Source organism: Rutidosis leptorrhynchoides, chromosome 1, assembly GCF_046630445.1.
Source record: "Rutidosis leptorrhynchoides isolate AG116_Rl617_1_P2 chromosome 1, CSIRO_AGI_Rlap_v1, whole genome shotgun sequence".
In the NCBI taxonomy this organism is placed as follows: domain Eukaryota; kingdom Viridiplantae; phylum Streptophyta; class Magnoliopsida; order Asterales; family Asteraceae; genus Rutidosis; species Rutidosis leptorrhynchoides.
In genome coordinates, this window is record NC_092333.1 from 430,681,821 (window position 1) to 430,697,948 (window position 16,128).

At 34.6% G+C, this 16,128-nt stretch overlaps 1 protein-coding gene across 1 annotated transcript; it reads left to right on the forward strand.

Annotated features, from left to right (window-relative positions):
- Nucleotides 1–15,066: 15,066 nt before the first annotated feature.
- On the forward strand, nt 15,067–15,870 carry LOC139902407 (uncharacterized). Its single transcript, XM_071885039.1, has one exon. The coding sequence runs from the start codon at nt 15,067–15,069 to the stop codon at nt 15,868–15,870; it is 804 nt and encodes a 267-aa protein (XP_071741140.1).
- Nucleotides 15,871–16,128: the final 258 nt, after the last annotated feature.

Consider the following 16,128-nt stretch of genomic DNA (forward strand, 5'->3'; position numbering starts at 1 on the left):
CAGCTTTCCAAAAACATGCATATCATATACCTTTTATCAATAATATATGTATTTACTTCGTGATTCATCATAACTGTTTAACGACAAAATTTAGCATACAAGCATGCATAAATATATATACTCGAGCACTAGACATGGATACACAATTAATATATAAAAGATAAGATATGAATGCTCACGTATCAATATTGTGATCCAATATTGCAGGAAAGTACGTAGATGCAACAGCGATGATAAACACTAGGTTTGTCTTGCGAATAATACCCATGAATATTACCCATAACTTTCATAGTTATAACCCATAATTTTCTTAGCTCTATCCCGTTTAATTAATATCAGGGTTTTAATAATAAATACGATCATTTAATGAAAGCATAAATTTTTAGTTCATTGGTCGTAACGGATAACAACCCTAATCGATTACACAGAGGAACAGATGAAAAACCCCAAGGGCATTTTGGTCATTTCAGAACGAAAAAATGTGGGTTGTTATAGTACCTCCCCGTTAATTTAAACTTCGTCCCGAAGTTTCAGGAAGACTTCTCGGATCTATCAACGTTTGAGATAATATGAGGATATTTCCACTTCATCTGGTCTTCACGTTCTCAGGTATACTCGGGGCCTCTACGTGAATTCCAACGGATTTTTGGTAATAGGAATTGTTACCCTGTTTCAAGCGTTTGATCTCACGATCCATAACTTCTACAGGTTCTTCTTTGAAGTGCATCTTATTATCAATGCGAAAGTAATCCAAAGGAATAGCAGGAGTTTTATTCGAATAGATTTCCTCAGAAAGAGAAGATAATGCTATTCACGCATTTCAGTAATTCGGATACATGAAGTTTTTAGAAACATTACTAAGCTCATTTAAAACCTTGAGCGTTTTATGCCACAACACTAAAGCAGACAAACAGGTAGGAGTTTGTAGAGATCACAGCCATGAAGTTTGATGCATGGCTTGTGTTTGTTAGAGATGGTACCAACTTTCATATTCCGGAAGATAACCATAGACATGATACCTTTGGCTTTCAAGAAATATCTAAGGTGAATAGACGTAACGAGATTCCAGCTGAGGAGTTACTAATCAGGCTTACATGCAAAGCAAGCCATAATTACTAAAATGCCCACAGAATGGTACGAGTGATTAATGTAAGATATCGTTCAATACATTATAATACATACGAACTTATCCTTGCGAAAAGCGCCTTATGATCATGATTTTAGCTATATGTTGTAACAGAGGTCGAAATTTGTTTAGAATCACATCTAGTTGTAACTAGTTTAGAGTAAACACATAAACATCATAAACGTTTAATGTAACTCCTTTAGAGAGGATAGCGAGGATCATAAGTCATATTTATGATAGAAAACCACACGAAAGGTGTGATCTCTTAATGAGAAAGACGTTCTCGCTCAGATGGCGAGTCGATCTATCATTCACTTATGAGTTTAAGTGCGGATGAAAAGAAATATGAATCATTGGCTACAAAGAATAGTTTACACCGAGTGAGGAAATATCTGAAAAATACTCTCTTGTGTCAAAAAGATATTAGATCATAGAATTGACGTTTTACGAGGTTGTTGTGGTTTAGCCGTGTGATATCAGAAGTAAAATCTTCTTAACGGTCAACCTTACAAGGGAAAAGTTACTGAGAACATAGAGTTTTAAATGATGAACTTAATGTTAAGTTTCGAAGAGCAAGAGGAATTGTGATTACTACGTGGTGTAGAATAATACGAAAATTTTTATATAAACTAGCAATGCAAGTTTTTTACAGAAGTTCGAGTCGTTTAAGGTGACAATTTAAAAAAAAAGGAAGCGAAGTTCTTAGTAAAACTAGAGTTATGTACAACATGTACTATTTTAAGTAAAATATATTTTGAAATAAAGAATTGATTTATAAAAGTCAAAGTAAAATTTTATATGTACTAGTCAAAAATAAGTAAAGGTAAATTTTATTTACTTTATTATATAAACATATACGATTTATAAAATTTTCACGAATGATATTAATAAAATTTCGAGAGGATCGCACAGTAAAATAGTGTGTGTAAAATTTTGGTAACGGAATTTTCATATTTCGGAGGTTACGAGTTGGAAAGAAAATCGATGAAGATCGGGTGAAGGTATTTTGAAAATTTCGAGTTATTTTTAAGCAAAAATGTTGCGAGGTAATGAAATCTATTGTATTTAAATACGGTTGTTGACTATTATTAGGACATATGTTCTTGGAATTCAAAATGTTCATGTGTGAAGCTGTTGCTGACAAGTGAGATATGAATGGTAGAGTATGAGAACGTGATAGTGAATGTGGTGTTTATAATATCTTCGTTTGAATATTCAAATGAAAATCTTGCGAGTGGTTGTCGCTTATCTTCGACGGGTTTCCTAATGAGTTTATGAAAATCTACACTAGGAGCGTAATTGCAGATAACAGGAGGCATGCTTCGAAGAAGTTTCGGGGGTGTCACTTCAGGTCACTTAAGAACATGCATCCTTCCTTCCAGCAGGGATGTGATAATTAAGCATCAAAGAGATAAGTTGTTTAAAAAAGAAAGAATGCTAAGCTTTACAACTTTTATGGCATAGGAGAATTTGTTAATCTACTCATGGGTATGAGATAGATAGTTTGATCATAACGATCTCTTCGTATATATATAAATCAGATGATAATTACCCTTCATGTAATAACATTGAGATTTTTGAATTAATGTATTAGGAATTTTTCTTTGATTCACTTTCCATCCCATATGTCATGATATTGGAATTTCTATATGAATTACCGTAATATAATCACGTCGGCCAAGCGTCATTATATTTCACTAATTCATACTTCCACTTCAATATCACCTCATAAGGTCGGGACATGTGATCAAACTTAGATAGTGTAGCGACCCGACCAAATCGTCATTGACGGCGCCGCTACTTAGGTCCCGTTGCGTGGTCATAGTCCCTATATGAGACTCGTTTGACCAAAATTATGTCGCGTTCATTTGAAAGGTACAAAGTTTAGTTTAACAAACGGATCGACAATAAGTTTAAGTTTACAAAGTTATAAAGTATGAATGAAATAACTTGCGACATAATTAGTTTGAAACCACAATTGCTATCAATAGCGTAAGTATGTAAACAATATGTTTGAATCCAAAAGTGCTATCACTAGCGTATGCATGTATGTATGCTTGACTCCAAGCAAGAAATCAGAGTGTATGCATGTATGCTTGACCCCAAGCAAGTATGAATGTACGCGGAAGCATGTAGCAAATAGCCATGTATGAACCTGAGAAAACATAGAAGAATCTGTCAACGCAAAAACGTTGGTGAAATCATAGGTTTAAGTAAGTGAGTAAAAGTAAAGTAAGTCGAACCACAAGATTTGCAAAGTTGAAATAATAGTAGTACATTCTAAAAGTTAATATTCACGAGCACCCAATTATCAAAGCTTAACGTTCCGTCCGTTGAATACCCCATCAATTAGTGCTAGAACAACACTGTTCCCGAAAATATATTTCATCCGTAGACGGTAGCGAACCGTCAAGGATGAGGGTTGTCAACCCAATATGGCCATATAACATAAGTTCTCGCTTACACCATCTGATGTAACTAATGATAATCGGATTGAGGATTTTTGTTCTAAACTCGTATGTAGAATGTTTGTTTTCCCGTTCTTGTGTTCACTTAGTTCAAAAGAATCGTTTATGTTTTCTCATCCCAAAAGTAAGTTCAAAAGAGTAAAAAGTGGGACTATGATCTCACCTCGAGTGCACGAGTATAAAGGTACTTCAACAAGTAAACGTGTGCATGAAAGTTGCTTAGCCTTGACCTAAACAAGTAAGTTATATCAATTAACCGGTTACGACACAAGGTCGGGTGAAATGTGTTCAATTAGTCCTATGGCTCGTTACGACTCGATTAAGTATAGCATGTGAATCACGTTGTCAAGTTTCATACGAGAAATAAGTATAAAAGCATGTTAGAATGATTGTATAAAAGTTTGGTTAAGTTTGACTAAAAGTCAAACTTGGTCAAAGTCAACGAAAAAGTCAACGCGCTCGGGTCGGGTCCCGAACTATTTTTCTATGCTAAATATTCATATACAAGTATATTAAAACAAGTTTCATGTGAATCGGAGGTCGGTAGCTAGTCAAACATTTCACGTGAAATGGGACAAAGAGGTCAGAATCTGACCAGGCCAATCCGCGCGCCGCGCGGGGATGGGGCGCGCCGCGCCACCATCTGGGCAGAGAATTCTGGTCAGTTTTCAAAGTATGCACGAACCAAAACACAAACAATCACATTTTATGATCCGCAAACAATTAGAACATGTATTTTATATCATCGGAAAGCTATTTCGACAAGGAATACAACTAACCACATATCATCAATCAAAAACATCATTTACAATAACCGAAAACTCGTCAATTGATCAAGAAGGGTTTATTTTCAAAGTTTCAAGTTCGTAAAACGTATTTTATGATTCGGGAATCCAATTTACACATACGATATGCCGTTTCGAAGGTAATTAAGCATACATTACAACTAATCACTAACAATTAACATTCCATGGCATTCAAGCATCAAAAGTTCATGTCAAGAACTATCAAACCCTAGTCAAACATCACAAAATCAATATTCATGTTTTTGAAGTTTTCTTAATCAACCTACGCATCAAAACGAAGCTAGTGATACTAGTAACACAATTAAAACATGCACTTTAACAATCTAACAACATTAACTCATCCAAAATCAAGGATTAAGCACACCCATTTCAAGTTCATGCTAGTTACTCCAAAAACAACAAATCGAGCAACCCAAACATATATTCATGTTAGACTTGAGCCATAGACACTAACTAACACCATTTCAAATCAAAAACACGAATTTAAAGAAATCTAGAGTTTTAGAAATGTTACCCAAACGAGATGAAGTTTGTATCAAAATGTAGAGGATGAAGAGAGGATCACGAAAATGTAATCGGATTTGTTGTGAGCTTCCAAGATTGAATTTAGATGATGAATGATTGAATTGGGTGTTTGTGTGTGTGTTCTTGATAGAGAGAAAGAGAGAGAGGTGGAGGTGATTGAATGGAGGAGGGTGAAGGTTGACTAGTTGACCTAGTCATCTCTTTGCCCTCTTGGCAAGTTTAGTCCCTCAAGTTTCAAAGCGGGTGCGGGAATTAACCAAACGAATATTTTTAAAACGCTCGAGTAAACGAGTGATGTTATAATTAAATAACGAGAATATTATAAACGTTAGTCAACGGAAACTACGAATTTAAATAACGAAAGGTATTATTTAAAAGAAAAAGACGGTGTTAAAAATAAATTTAACGGAAAAAGGCGGGATGTTACATTATCCACAACTCAAAAGAAATTTCGTCCCGAAATTTAGTTGGAAGTAGTAGTTGTTGAATCTTACTCGAGATCTTGCGTTGTAATTTCTACGAATAAGGGAGAAGTACGTCCTAGGGTATTTCAACGAATTTTGACGGTCGGGATCATATGTTGTTTTAAGGTTTGGTTCCATGATTTATGGTTTCAACCGGTCCTCCTAGGAAGTGAGGGTTATCGTCGATAGTGAGTTCATCAACGGAGATAACAAGTTCTCGTTTCGCAAAACACGTCTTTGAGTTGATACATCGAATGTAGGATAAACGGAGACCCAAAATGAGTCGGAAAAGTCTAAACGGTTAGCGACGGTTCCAAAACACCCCAAGGATTTAAAGGATCAAAATATCGCGGATTTAGCTTCCTACGTTTTCCCGAAACGGATTGCACCTTTCCAAGGTGCGACTCTTAACGTGACGCGGTTTCCCACGTGGAATTTGAAATGTTTACTTCTAACATCGGCGTAGCTCTTGGTGATTACGAGTCGCGTAGGGTTTTACCTGAATATGAATAAATTTTCTCGGTTGCTCATGAATAACCTCGGCCCCGGTGAATTGATCATCGTTTACTTGGTTCGACAAAGGAGAATGACATTTCCGGTCACATGTGGTTTCAAAAGGAGTGACGTTAAAAACTCGAATGAAAATCATTGTAGTACGAGGATTCGGTCAAAGGAAAATACTTTTCTCAAGTAAATTTGAAGTTGGTAATACAAACTTGTATTATGGTTTCCAAGGTTTAAATCGCATGTTTGTTCGGTCCGTCGGGTTGTGGATGGTACGCGGTACTCATGTCTAAACGCGGTCCCGAGGCTTTTTGTAAGGTACTCCGAAATCTAGAAATGAAACGAGGATCTCGATCCGAAACGGGGTATATTTCCCTAAGGCATATTGAACAAGTTTGTTAGGACAAGTTTCTCAAGAAAATTCGCGTCGCGGAAGATTTATCGGTTTCCAAAAACGTTCGTCGGGGCAAGTTCTCATCGGTTTCTGAAAGAAAAACGTTCGTCGAAACTATTCACCCTCGAGGTGAATACTAGTATAACGTGGAGAGTCTCTCCCCCCATTGAGAGTTTAGAGTAAAGATTTCCTGAACCGGAAGTACGAGTGTGATGAGAGAGAAATTTCCGCCTCGGTGCGAGCATAACGAGTAAATCGTAATTAGTCAATAAGACTGTGCGAGGACGAGATAGTATACACGTGTAACATACGGTTGAAGTCGAGAGGAATCGGTAATTCATTCGGAAGCATAAGTATAGTTCGACAAAAGTCGAAGGGGTGTCCCCGGTATGGTTGTTATCAATATTCTCGGAGTTTTCGGATGTCCAAACATGAAAGGATGAAGTCATGTACATGGCACATGGTGGTGTTTAGGTTGATCGAGTCTAACCACCATCACGCGTCACTAGAACTTTGGTATGTCTTACCGTAATATAACCACGTTGATCGAGTGTCGTTATATTACGCTAACTCATACCTCCATTCCCACATCACTCTATAGATTCAAGTTCGTGTAATCGCGAAAATCTAAAATGAACAAAATGTAACGACGTCTCAAACGTGACTCGTATTAAATCGAAAGAATTGGTGCAACTCTGAAGATGCGTTCCCCGAGGGAAGTGTATAGTTGATTGTTCACGTCAATGCGGTTCGAGTCAGACAAAAATGTATTCAGGTATGAAAAGAGTAACGAGTCATGATAACGAGTAGCACGCAACCGTAGTGATAAATGTTGATGACGATACTCACCTAGAGTAGTGATGGTAGTAACACCAAAAAGTAGATAGTAAGAAACACCAGTGGGAAATCGATAGTAAGTTGAAACGGTGGCAAATAACAATCCGGGAGACAGAGTTCCCGAACAAGTGTGACTAATGAAGTCGTCGTCTTCCATACGTGTATGAATCATGAATTTACGTGTGTTACCAAAAAGTGGCGGAATACGAGTTCGTATGATGAAGGTTGGGTACCATTAAAAAGTTTGCCTAAGAATGATTCAAGTATAATGCACAAGTAGTCAAGTAAGTGCTATCTATTGCAAATGTATGTCAGAATGCAAATGCTAACTATCCGGTTGTAGTCTAGACTCACTAATGCGTCCTAACGACTCTGTTAGACACACTAATGCACATCCTAGTTCCCTACAACCAACGCTCTGATACCATCTGTAGCGACCCGACCAAATCGTCATTGACGGCGCCGCTACTTAGGTCCCGTTGCGTGGTCATAGTCCCTATATGAGACTCGTTTGACCAAAATTATGTCGCGTTCATTTGAAAGGTACAAAGTTTAGTTTAACAAACGGATCGACAATAAGTTTAAGTTTACAAAGTTATAAAGTATGAATGAAATAACTTGCGACATAATTAGTTTGAAACCACAATTGCTATCAATAGCGTAAGTATGTAAACAATATGTTTGAATCCAAAAGTGCTATCACTAGCGTATGCATGTATGTATGCTTGACTCCAAGCAAGAAATCAGAGTGTATGCATGTATGCTTGACCCCAAGCAAGTATGAATGTACGCGGAAGCATGTAGCAAATAGCCATGTATGAACCTGAGAAAACATAGAAGAATCTGTCAACGCAAAAACGTTGGTGAAATCATAGGTTTAAGTAAGTGAGTAAAAGTAAAGTAAGTCGAACCACAAGATTTGCAAAGTTGAAATAATAGTAGTACATTCTAAAAGTTAATATTCACGAGCACCCAATTATCAAAGCTTAACGTTCCGTCCGTTGAATACCCCATCAATTAGTGCTAGAACAACACTGTTCCCGAAAATATATTTCATCCGTAGACGGTAGCGAACCGTCAAGGATGAGGGTTGTCAACCCAATATGGCCATATAACATAAGTTCTCGCTTACACCATCTGATGTAACTAATGATAATCGGATTGAGGATTTTTGTTCTAAACTCGTATGTAGAATGTTTGTTTTCCCATTCTTGTGTTCACTTAGTTCAAAAGAATCGTTTATGTTTTCTCATCCCAAAAGTAAGTTCAAAAGAGTAAAAAGTGGGACTATGATCTCACCTCGAGTGCACGAGTATAAAGGTACTTCAACAAGTAAACGTGTGCATGAAAGTTGCTTAGCCTTGACCTAAACAAGTAAGTTATATCAATTAACCGGTTACGACACAAGGTCGGGTGAAATGTGTTCAATTAGTCCTATGGCTCGTTACGACTCGATTAAGTATAGCATGTGAATCACGTTGTCAAGTTTCATACGAGAAATAAGTATAAAAGCATGTTAGAATGATTGTATAAAAGTTTGGTTAAGTTTGACTAAAAGTCAAACTTGGTCAAAGTCAACGAAAAAGTCAACGCGCTCGGGTCGGGTCCCGAACTATTTTTCTATGCTAAATATTCATATACAAGTATATTAAAACAAGTTTCATGTGAATCGGAGGTCGGTAGCTAGTCAAACATTTCACGTGAAATGGGACAAAGAGGTCAGAATCTGACCAGGCCAATCCGCGCGCCGCGCGGGGATGGGGCGCGCCGCGCCACCATCTGGGCAGAGAATTCTGGTCAGTTTTCAAAGTATGCACGAACCAAAACACAAACAATCACATTTTATGATCCGCAAACAATTAGAACATGTATTTTATATCATCGGAAAGCTATTTCGACAAGGAATACAACTAACCACATATCATCAATCAAAAACATCATTTACAATAACCGAAAACTCGTCAATTGATCAAGAAGGGTTTATTTTCAAAGTTTCAAGTTCGTAAAACGTATTTTATGATTCGGGAATCCAATTTACACATACGATATGCCGTTTCGAAGGTAATTAAGCATACATTACAACTAATCACTAACAATTAACATTCCATGGCATTCAAGCATCAAAAGTTCATGTCAAGAACTATCAAACCCTAGTCAAACATCACAAAATCAATATTCATGTTTTTGAAGTTTTCTTAATCAACCTACGCATCAAAACGAAGCTAGTGATACTAGTAACACAATTAAAACATGCACTTTAACAATCTAACAACATTAACTCATCCAAAATCAAGGATTAAGCACACCCATTTCAAGTTCATGCTAGTTACTCCAAAAACAACAAATCGAGCAACCCAAACATATATTCATGTTAGACTTGAGCCATAGACACTAACTAACACCATTTCAAATCAAAAACACGAATTTAAAGAAATCTAGAGTTTTAGAAATGTTACCCAAACGAGATGAAGTTTGTATCAAAATGTAGAGGATGAAGAGAGGATCACGAAAATGTAATCGGATTTGTTGTGAGCTTCCAAGATTGAATTTAGATGATGAATGATTGAATTGGGTGTTTGTGTGTGTGTTCTTGATAGAGAGAAAGAGAGAGAGGTGGAGGTGATTGAATGGAGGAGGGTGAAGGTTGACTAGTTGACCTAGTCATCTCTTTGCCCTCTTGGCAAGTTTAGTCCCTCAAGTTTCAAAGCGGGTGCGGGAATTAACCAAACGAATATTTTTAAAACGCTCGAGTAAACGAGTGATGTTATAATTAAATAACGAGAATATTATAAACGTTAGTCAACGGAAACTACGAATTTAAATAACGAAAGGTATTATTTAAAAGAAAAAGACGGTGTTAAAAATAAATTTAACGGAAAAAGGCGGGATGTTACAGATAGTTGACGTGGGAATGTTGAGTCATGAGTGACATCCCTTCGCTTGAGTCAAAGAATACTTTGAATCACAATGGCGAAATCAGGTCATAAGATATGTATGGATATGATAACAATCACATACTAACCGATCCTTTAGAGTCGGGATCAGGCAAGATGATAGGGTTTTGGCTTAATATCCTTAGGAAAGGATACAGAATATTAAAAGAGGTAAAAGCAGGTACTAAGATGAATTGGCATTATAAAGATTAAAGGAAAGCGCTTAAAACTAAGGCAGGAAAGGTTATAGTCCTAAAGATTGCTAAGGCACCTAACTAACACATAAGGCACACATAAAATGCAATCCTGGTTCTCTATAACAAGCCTGGCTCTGATACCACTCTGTCATACCCCCAAATAGGGTCGAGAAAATATGACTTCACAATATCACAACACAAGTATGTATAAAGCTAGAACGACTCTATATGAGATGTTTTAATTAAAACCAATGTATTAATGCAGCGGAAAGTATTAAGTCATTACAATTGTATATTCAAGACTTAAATGTTTTAATGCAGTAATATGAATGTAAAAATGCGGACTCCAAAAGCAGCAAAGTCCAAATAGAAAATAATCTTTAGCAATCTTCACCTGAGACAAAACATGCTTAAAAGTGTCAACCAAAATGGTTGAGTGAACAACATAGGTTTAATAATTATAACAAGTTTTTAGACCACAAGATTTAATTATAAAGATTAATCAGTTAGGTAGTAGTGCTGGTGTATATGATATCGATACTAACCGTAAGTTACCTTAAACACATCACGTTCGTGTCGTGCATCATTATTATGTATCCATTGACTAACGGTCATCCAGATAGAGACGTCACTCTCCATAGCGCTATTCACAATAACTAAGCTTGCCTTTATACGTAGCAATTAACGATATCATGGTAGGGATTTAGCATGAATCAAAGCATGTTAGCACAGTTTGAACTAATCAAAATAAAGTTTGAGTACTCGTGTCTAAGCGTAAAACGGTTTAAAAAAGAACAAGCATGTGTCTCACCCCAAAGTTATAAAACAGTTGAGAAATAGAAAAAAGATGGGCTATGAAGTTCACCTTAATAGCAAGCAAGAAATTCCACGCGGGTAGTAAGAACGGAATATGAAATCGGAAATCTCAACCTAGAGATATAATGTTCAATTAGTTGATGTCTAATAGACATAAAGTTTGTTTATTAATATAGTAAACTATATTAACAGTGACCGTTTTCGAGAAGAGTTATATTTATATAAGTGATAAGATACTTAGTGTACTTAAGTGTTACTATATAGATAAGTGTATAGGTTATACTAATAATAGTATTATTATTTAATTAATCAACCATTATGTACACTTATCATTATATAATTATACTTATGTGATACATCCAGATATATATACATATATATATATATGTATATATATATATATATATATATATATATATATATATATATATATATGTATTCTTTATTATTATCATACATGTATGCTTTTATACCTATATGATATATGTATATATTTTATGTGTGTGTTACATATACATTAGTGTAAAGGTGATACATATACATATAACTACTTATCATCTTTTGTAATCTCTTATTATAATTATTATCTTCATATACTATATCCATGATCATACTCATCATAATTGTTCAACTTCATCCATGTTCATAATCTTTATTCATACTATTAACCTTAATAATAATCATTAAAGCTTTTAACCATTTAATTACATATTAAGATCAATTCTTTAACCTTATTACTAGTAATCATAAACTTCTACCATAACTTTTCCATACATGATCAATAACTAGTTCATAACTTAACCTAATACCTTTAATTCAACAAGTGCAATCTTATTATTCACATTCACAAACTAGTCCATATTTTGTTCATAATCAAAATCATAACTTATTCTTGTTAACCATAATACTTTTAAATTGACAATCTCATTAAATCATCATCTACCCTTCATTATCTTTTAATCATGATCTTTATCTATTTTAATTAGCTTCATATCATAAATCATGATCATAACTTAACCCTACTACTTGTAACTTAACATACTTACTCTCATTAACATAAAATCATAAGCTTTTAATTACAACCTTATTAATAATCTTGTAACCCTTATTCATAATCTACTTCCACCACTTATTCATAATACTTACAATTCAACATGTTACCTTACTAACCTAATCATAAAATTTCTTATTTTATTCATAATCATAATTTAACAACCTTAATTTATTAATCATATTCATTATCATTATTCATGCATAATTCATACTTATTAAACATAATCTTTTATTATAACTTTAACCTTATTCATAATATTTTATCTTTTTAATCATGTTCATCATTCTTAATCATCATAAACTAATTAATATCCATAATGCTTTTAAGCATTTATTTATCTATCTTCATGAGCATCATTCATATCACTTCTTTTATTTACTAACACCATGATCAATTTAATATTAATCAACATAATACTTAGAGTAATTAAATTAATGAGTAACTTTTAGCTAGGGTTTTAAGGATACCTTTAGAGATTAATATCAAGAACAAGAAGGTGATAAAAGTGGACTGAACAGCAGCAGATATACAACAGGTTATCACGACCCAAAACAAGTGCTTCTTGGGTCTGTTTTGACTCGCAAACTAGTAGGAACAACTAGAAAAAAAAACACAGCAGCAACAAGTTGAATTATGGCCTGTTTTGGTTCGCAAACAAGGAGAGAAACAGGAGCACTTTGGGCTGTTTTGATTCGACAGACACAGCAGGGACAGCAGCAACAATCACGACCAATCGAATGGGTTTTTGGGTCCTCTTTGGTCACGATAGAACAGCAAAAACAACAGAAAAATCACAGCAACACAATCGATCTTGGGATGTCTTTTTGATCACGAAACTTGCAGGAAAACCAGAAAAGAAACGCAGCAACAACGGGTTGTTTATGGAGTTGTTTGAGTCACGATTTACAGCAATAAAATAGAAGGAGATGGGCTGTTTTTGTGGTGGTTTGTGTGGCGAACACAGAAACCGAATACAGCAGCAACAAGGGTCGATTGCAGGAGGTAAATTGGAGGGTTTAGGGAGCTGTTTTGTACAAGCAAGGTGGCGACAAAAGCAGGCTGATTTGGGTGGTTTATGGTCGACAATAATGAGAGGGAATAGCTGGGGATTAGTCGACTAAAAATAGGGGAAAAAGGGCTGTGCAGATAGTCGACTATATTGGAGGAAAAACAGGAGAACAAGTCGACTAGTATGAAGTAGGATTGGGTTTAATTTGTGGTGAATATTATGGAAGAACTTGAGGGTTTATATAGGTTCATTTGGGTTTCCTAATTGCACTAGATTCCTAAGATTACTTGGTGACCAAGAGTTAGAATTAGGCTTAAACTAGGACTAGTTAACTTAATGATCAAGATGGTTTCCTCTTTTAGTTTATTTACTAGCCGAAATTTTATACATATTTATATATTTTTACGGCATTTACAATATTTATAACTCTATTATATATTTTTTTTATTAAAGTTATTATTATTATTATTATTATTATTATTATCATTATTAAGGTTACATTTTTTTAAATACCTTTTATTTATTCAATTTACTTATTAGTCCATGTCTTTTTGTTACATTTTAATTTAGTTCTAATTAGTTTTTAAATTTATATTTGTCACCATTTAATATTATTACATATAGTTTATTTTATTAATTTAGTATTAGGGTTAGGATTTTATTATTTAATATTAAATGGTGTTAGGGTTTAGTATTTAATGATTAGGGTTAGGTTTACAAGATTAGGGTTTTAATTAATATCAGGGTTTTAATAATAAATACGATCATTTAATGAAAGCATAAATTTTTAGTTCATTGGTCGTAACGGATAACAACCCTAATCGATTACACAGAGGAACAGATGAAAAACTCCAAGGGCATTTTGGTCATTTCAGAACGGAAAAATGTGGGTTGTTATAAATTGTGTCAAACACAAGCCCGGTTCAACCTTCAATTCGGTTAGATCTTTTTAGTTTTCAATTCTTATTCTATATATATGTTTATGATCCGATTATATTGCTTGAGTAATATGTTATTATTTGATTACTCATTTCAGTTTCATAAATAATTTACCTACAGGTTGCACATGCATCTATTTTTTTTTTTTAGCTATAATAACGCACTACTAAACAAAACACGGCGACAAGTCAACACTAATACACCTACTAAAGAGAATAAACACATCTAAAACCAATAAACAACCAAAAGCAACTAAGAGGGCCCTTTATCATTTTTGTTAATCGGGCGTGACATCTTTTCCCCAACCTTATCGATATGAACCCCGTTATCGCATCGAGAAGGGAAAAATGTGCAGGAGGGCACATGCATCTTAACGGGACATTTTAACTAACATTAACTTTAAGGACAACGTCATGCAATATATAAAAAAGGATGGATATTTGATCAGTAAAATTAAAAAAAAAACAAAAAAAAAAAACAAAAAAAAATTCAAACAATGGATGTAATTTCATTTTATATAAATTATAAAAACTAAATGTATAATCAACTAACTATTCTATTATTCAAGCTCAAATAAGTTATACTTCCCATAATCACATAATTGTCAAAAAGTGATAAAATATACGAATTGAAGTAAATTTGATAAATTTAAAACTCCGTATAACATCTACGAGTAGCATACATAATTACGTGATCATCATTTGGAAAATAAAAATATAGGAATGAATACTATAGGCGGCGCCTACCAGCTCGGGGGCATCTAAATTTTGATATAATCACATGCACTTCACAATTATTAAAAATAAACCAACATTATCAGTCAATGTAATATAAAGCAACTCACTCAATTATTATTAAAATAATAACAGTTAATACAAAACGTCACCAAAATCGACAACTTTTTCCACCTATATATATATCCCACAAACACTCCTCACCATCTTAGTCACATTTTCTGTCCCATTTTTTCTACCAAAAACATTGAAACATAACAATGTCTCAACAACTCGACTTCGATTTTTCGCTCATTGATTCCATTCGTACTTACCTTCTTGACGATCACTCGGAATTCTACTTCGACGATCTTAACCAAGTGGTTTTTCCCATGTTCGATTATAACGATTTGAGCTATCCTGCGGTTTCTGATGAGTCGTCCTCGAATATTGATCGAGAAATTTCGTCCATTTTTATGGATGATCCAATCTGCCCGTTGCCAAATCTTGACGATTATGAGATCTCGAGCTTGTTACATACCTATAGCGACAATATATTTCCAGTCACAAATTCTTTTGCTAATCAAAACCATATCATTGATCAAACAACACAAATATCATCACAAAATACAAATGATATTTTGAACATGCCGTTTAACTTTGATTTCTCAGCGGGATCGATATTTCCACCGTGTGAGAACGACAACGTTAAATCTAACGATCATGTGATCAAGAATATCGAAAATAATGTTTTACCATCGATTCCCGATAGGAAATATAGGGGTGTTAGACGACGACCATGGGGAAAGTTCACAGCCGAAATGAGGAATCCGGAGAAGAAAGGGGCGAGATTATGGCTTGGAACGTACGACACACAAGAGGAGGCCGCTATGGCCTATGATCGAGCCGCGTTTAAGCACCGTGGTACTCATGCTTTGCTTAACTTCCCACATTTAATTGACTGTCATAACGAGAATCCAGGAAAGTACGTGACAAAAAAACGTGCAGCACCTTTTTCTTCATCTTCTGATTATATGAAAAATGATCATAAGAAAATTAGGAAATGTTATTTCTATGAAGATTAAGTTAAATAGGATTATTACCCATCTACTTATATTTCTAACCCGATCAAGAAAATAGAATATGTATCCTTTCAATCTTTTGATATCATGCACGTTCGGATAACTTTTCTTTGAAGAGTTATTATAATAATAACACTTTTTAAATTGCGCTGATATATTTTGACTTACGGTTATATAAACGATGGTAAACTAGACGGTCAAAATTAGATAAAATATATGATCGGCAATATAAAATTATATTAAGTGATTCTAACGTATATA

Excerpts from the sequence above, each read along its gene's own strand:
- LOC139902407 (XM_071885039.1), top strand. The coding sequence starts at position 15,067 with ATGTCTCAACAACTCGACTTCGATTTTTCGCTCATTGATTCCATTCGT.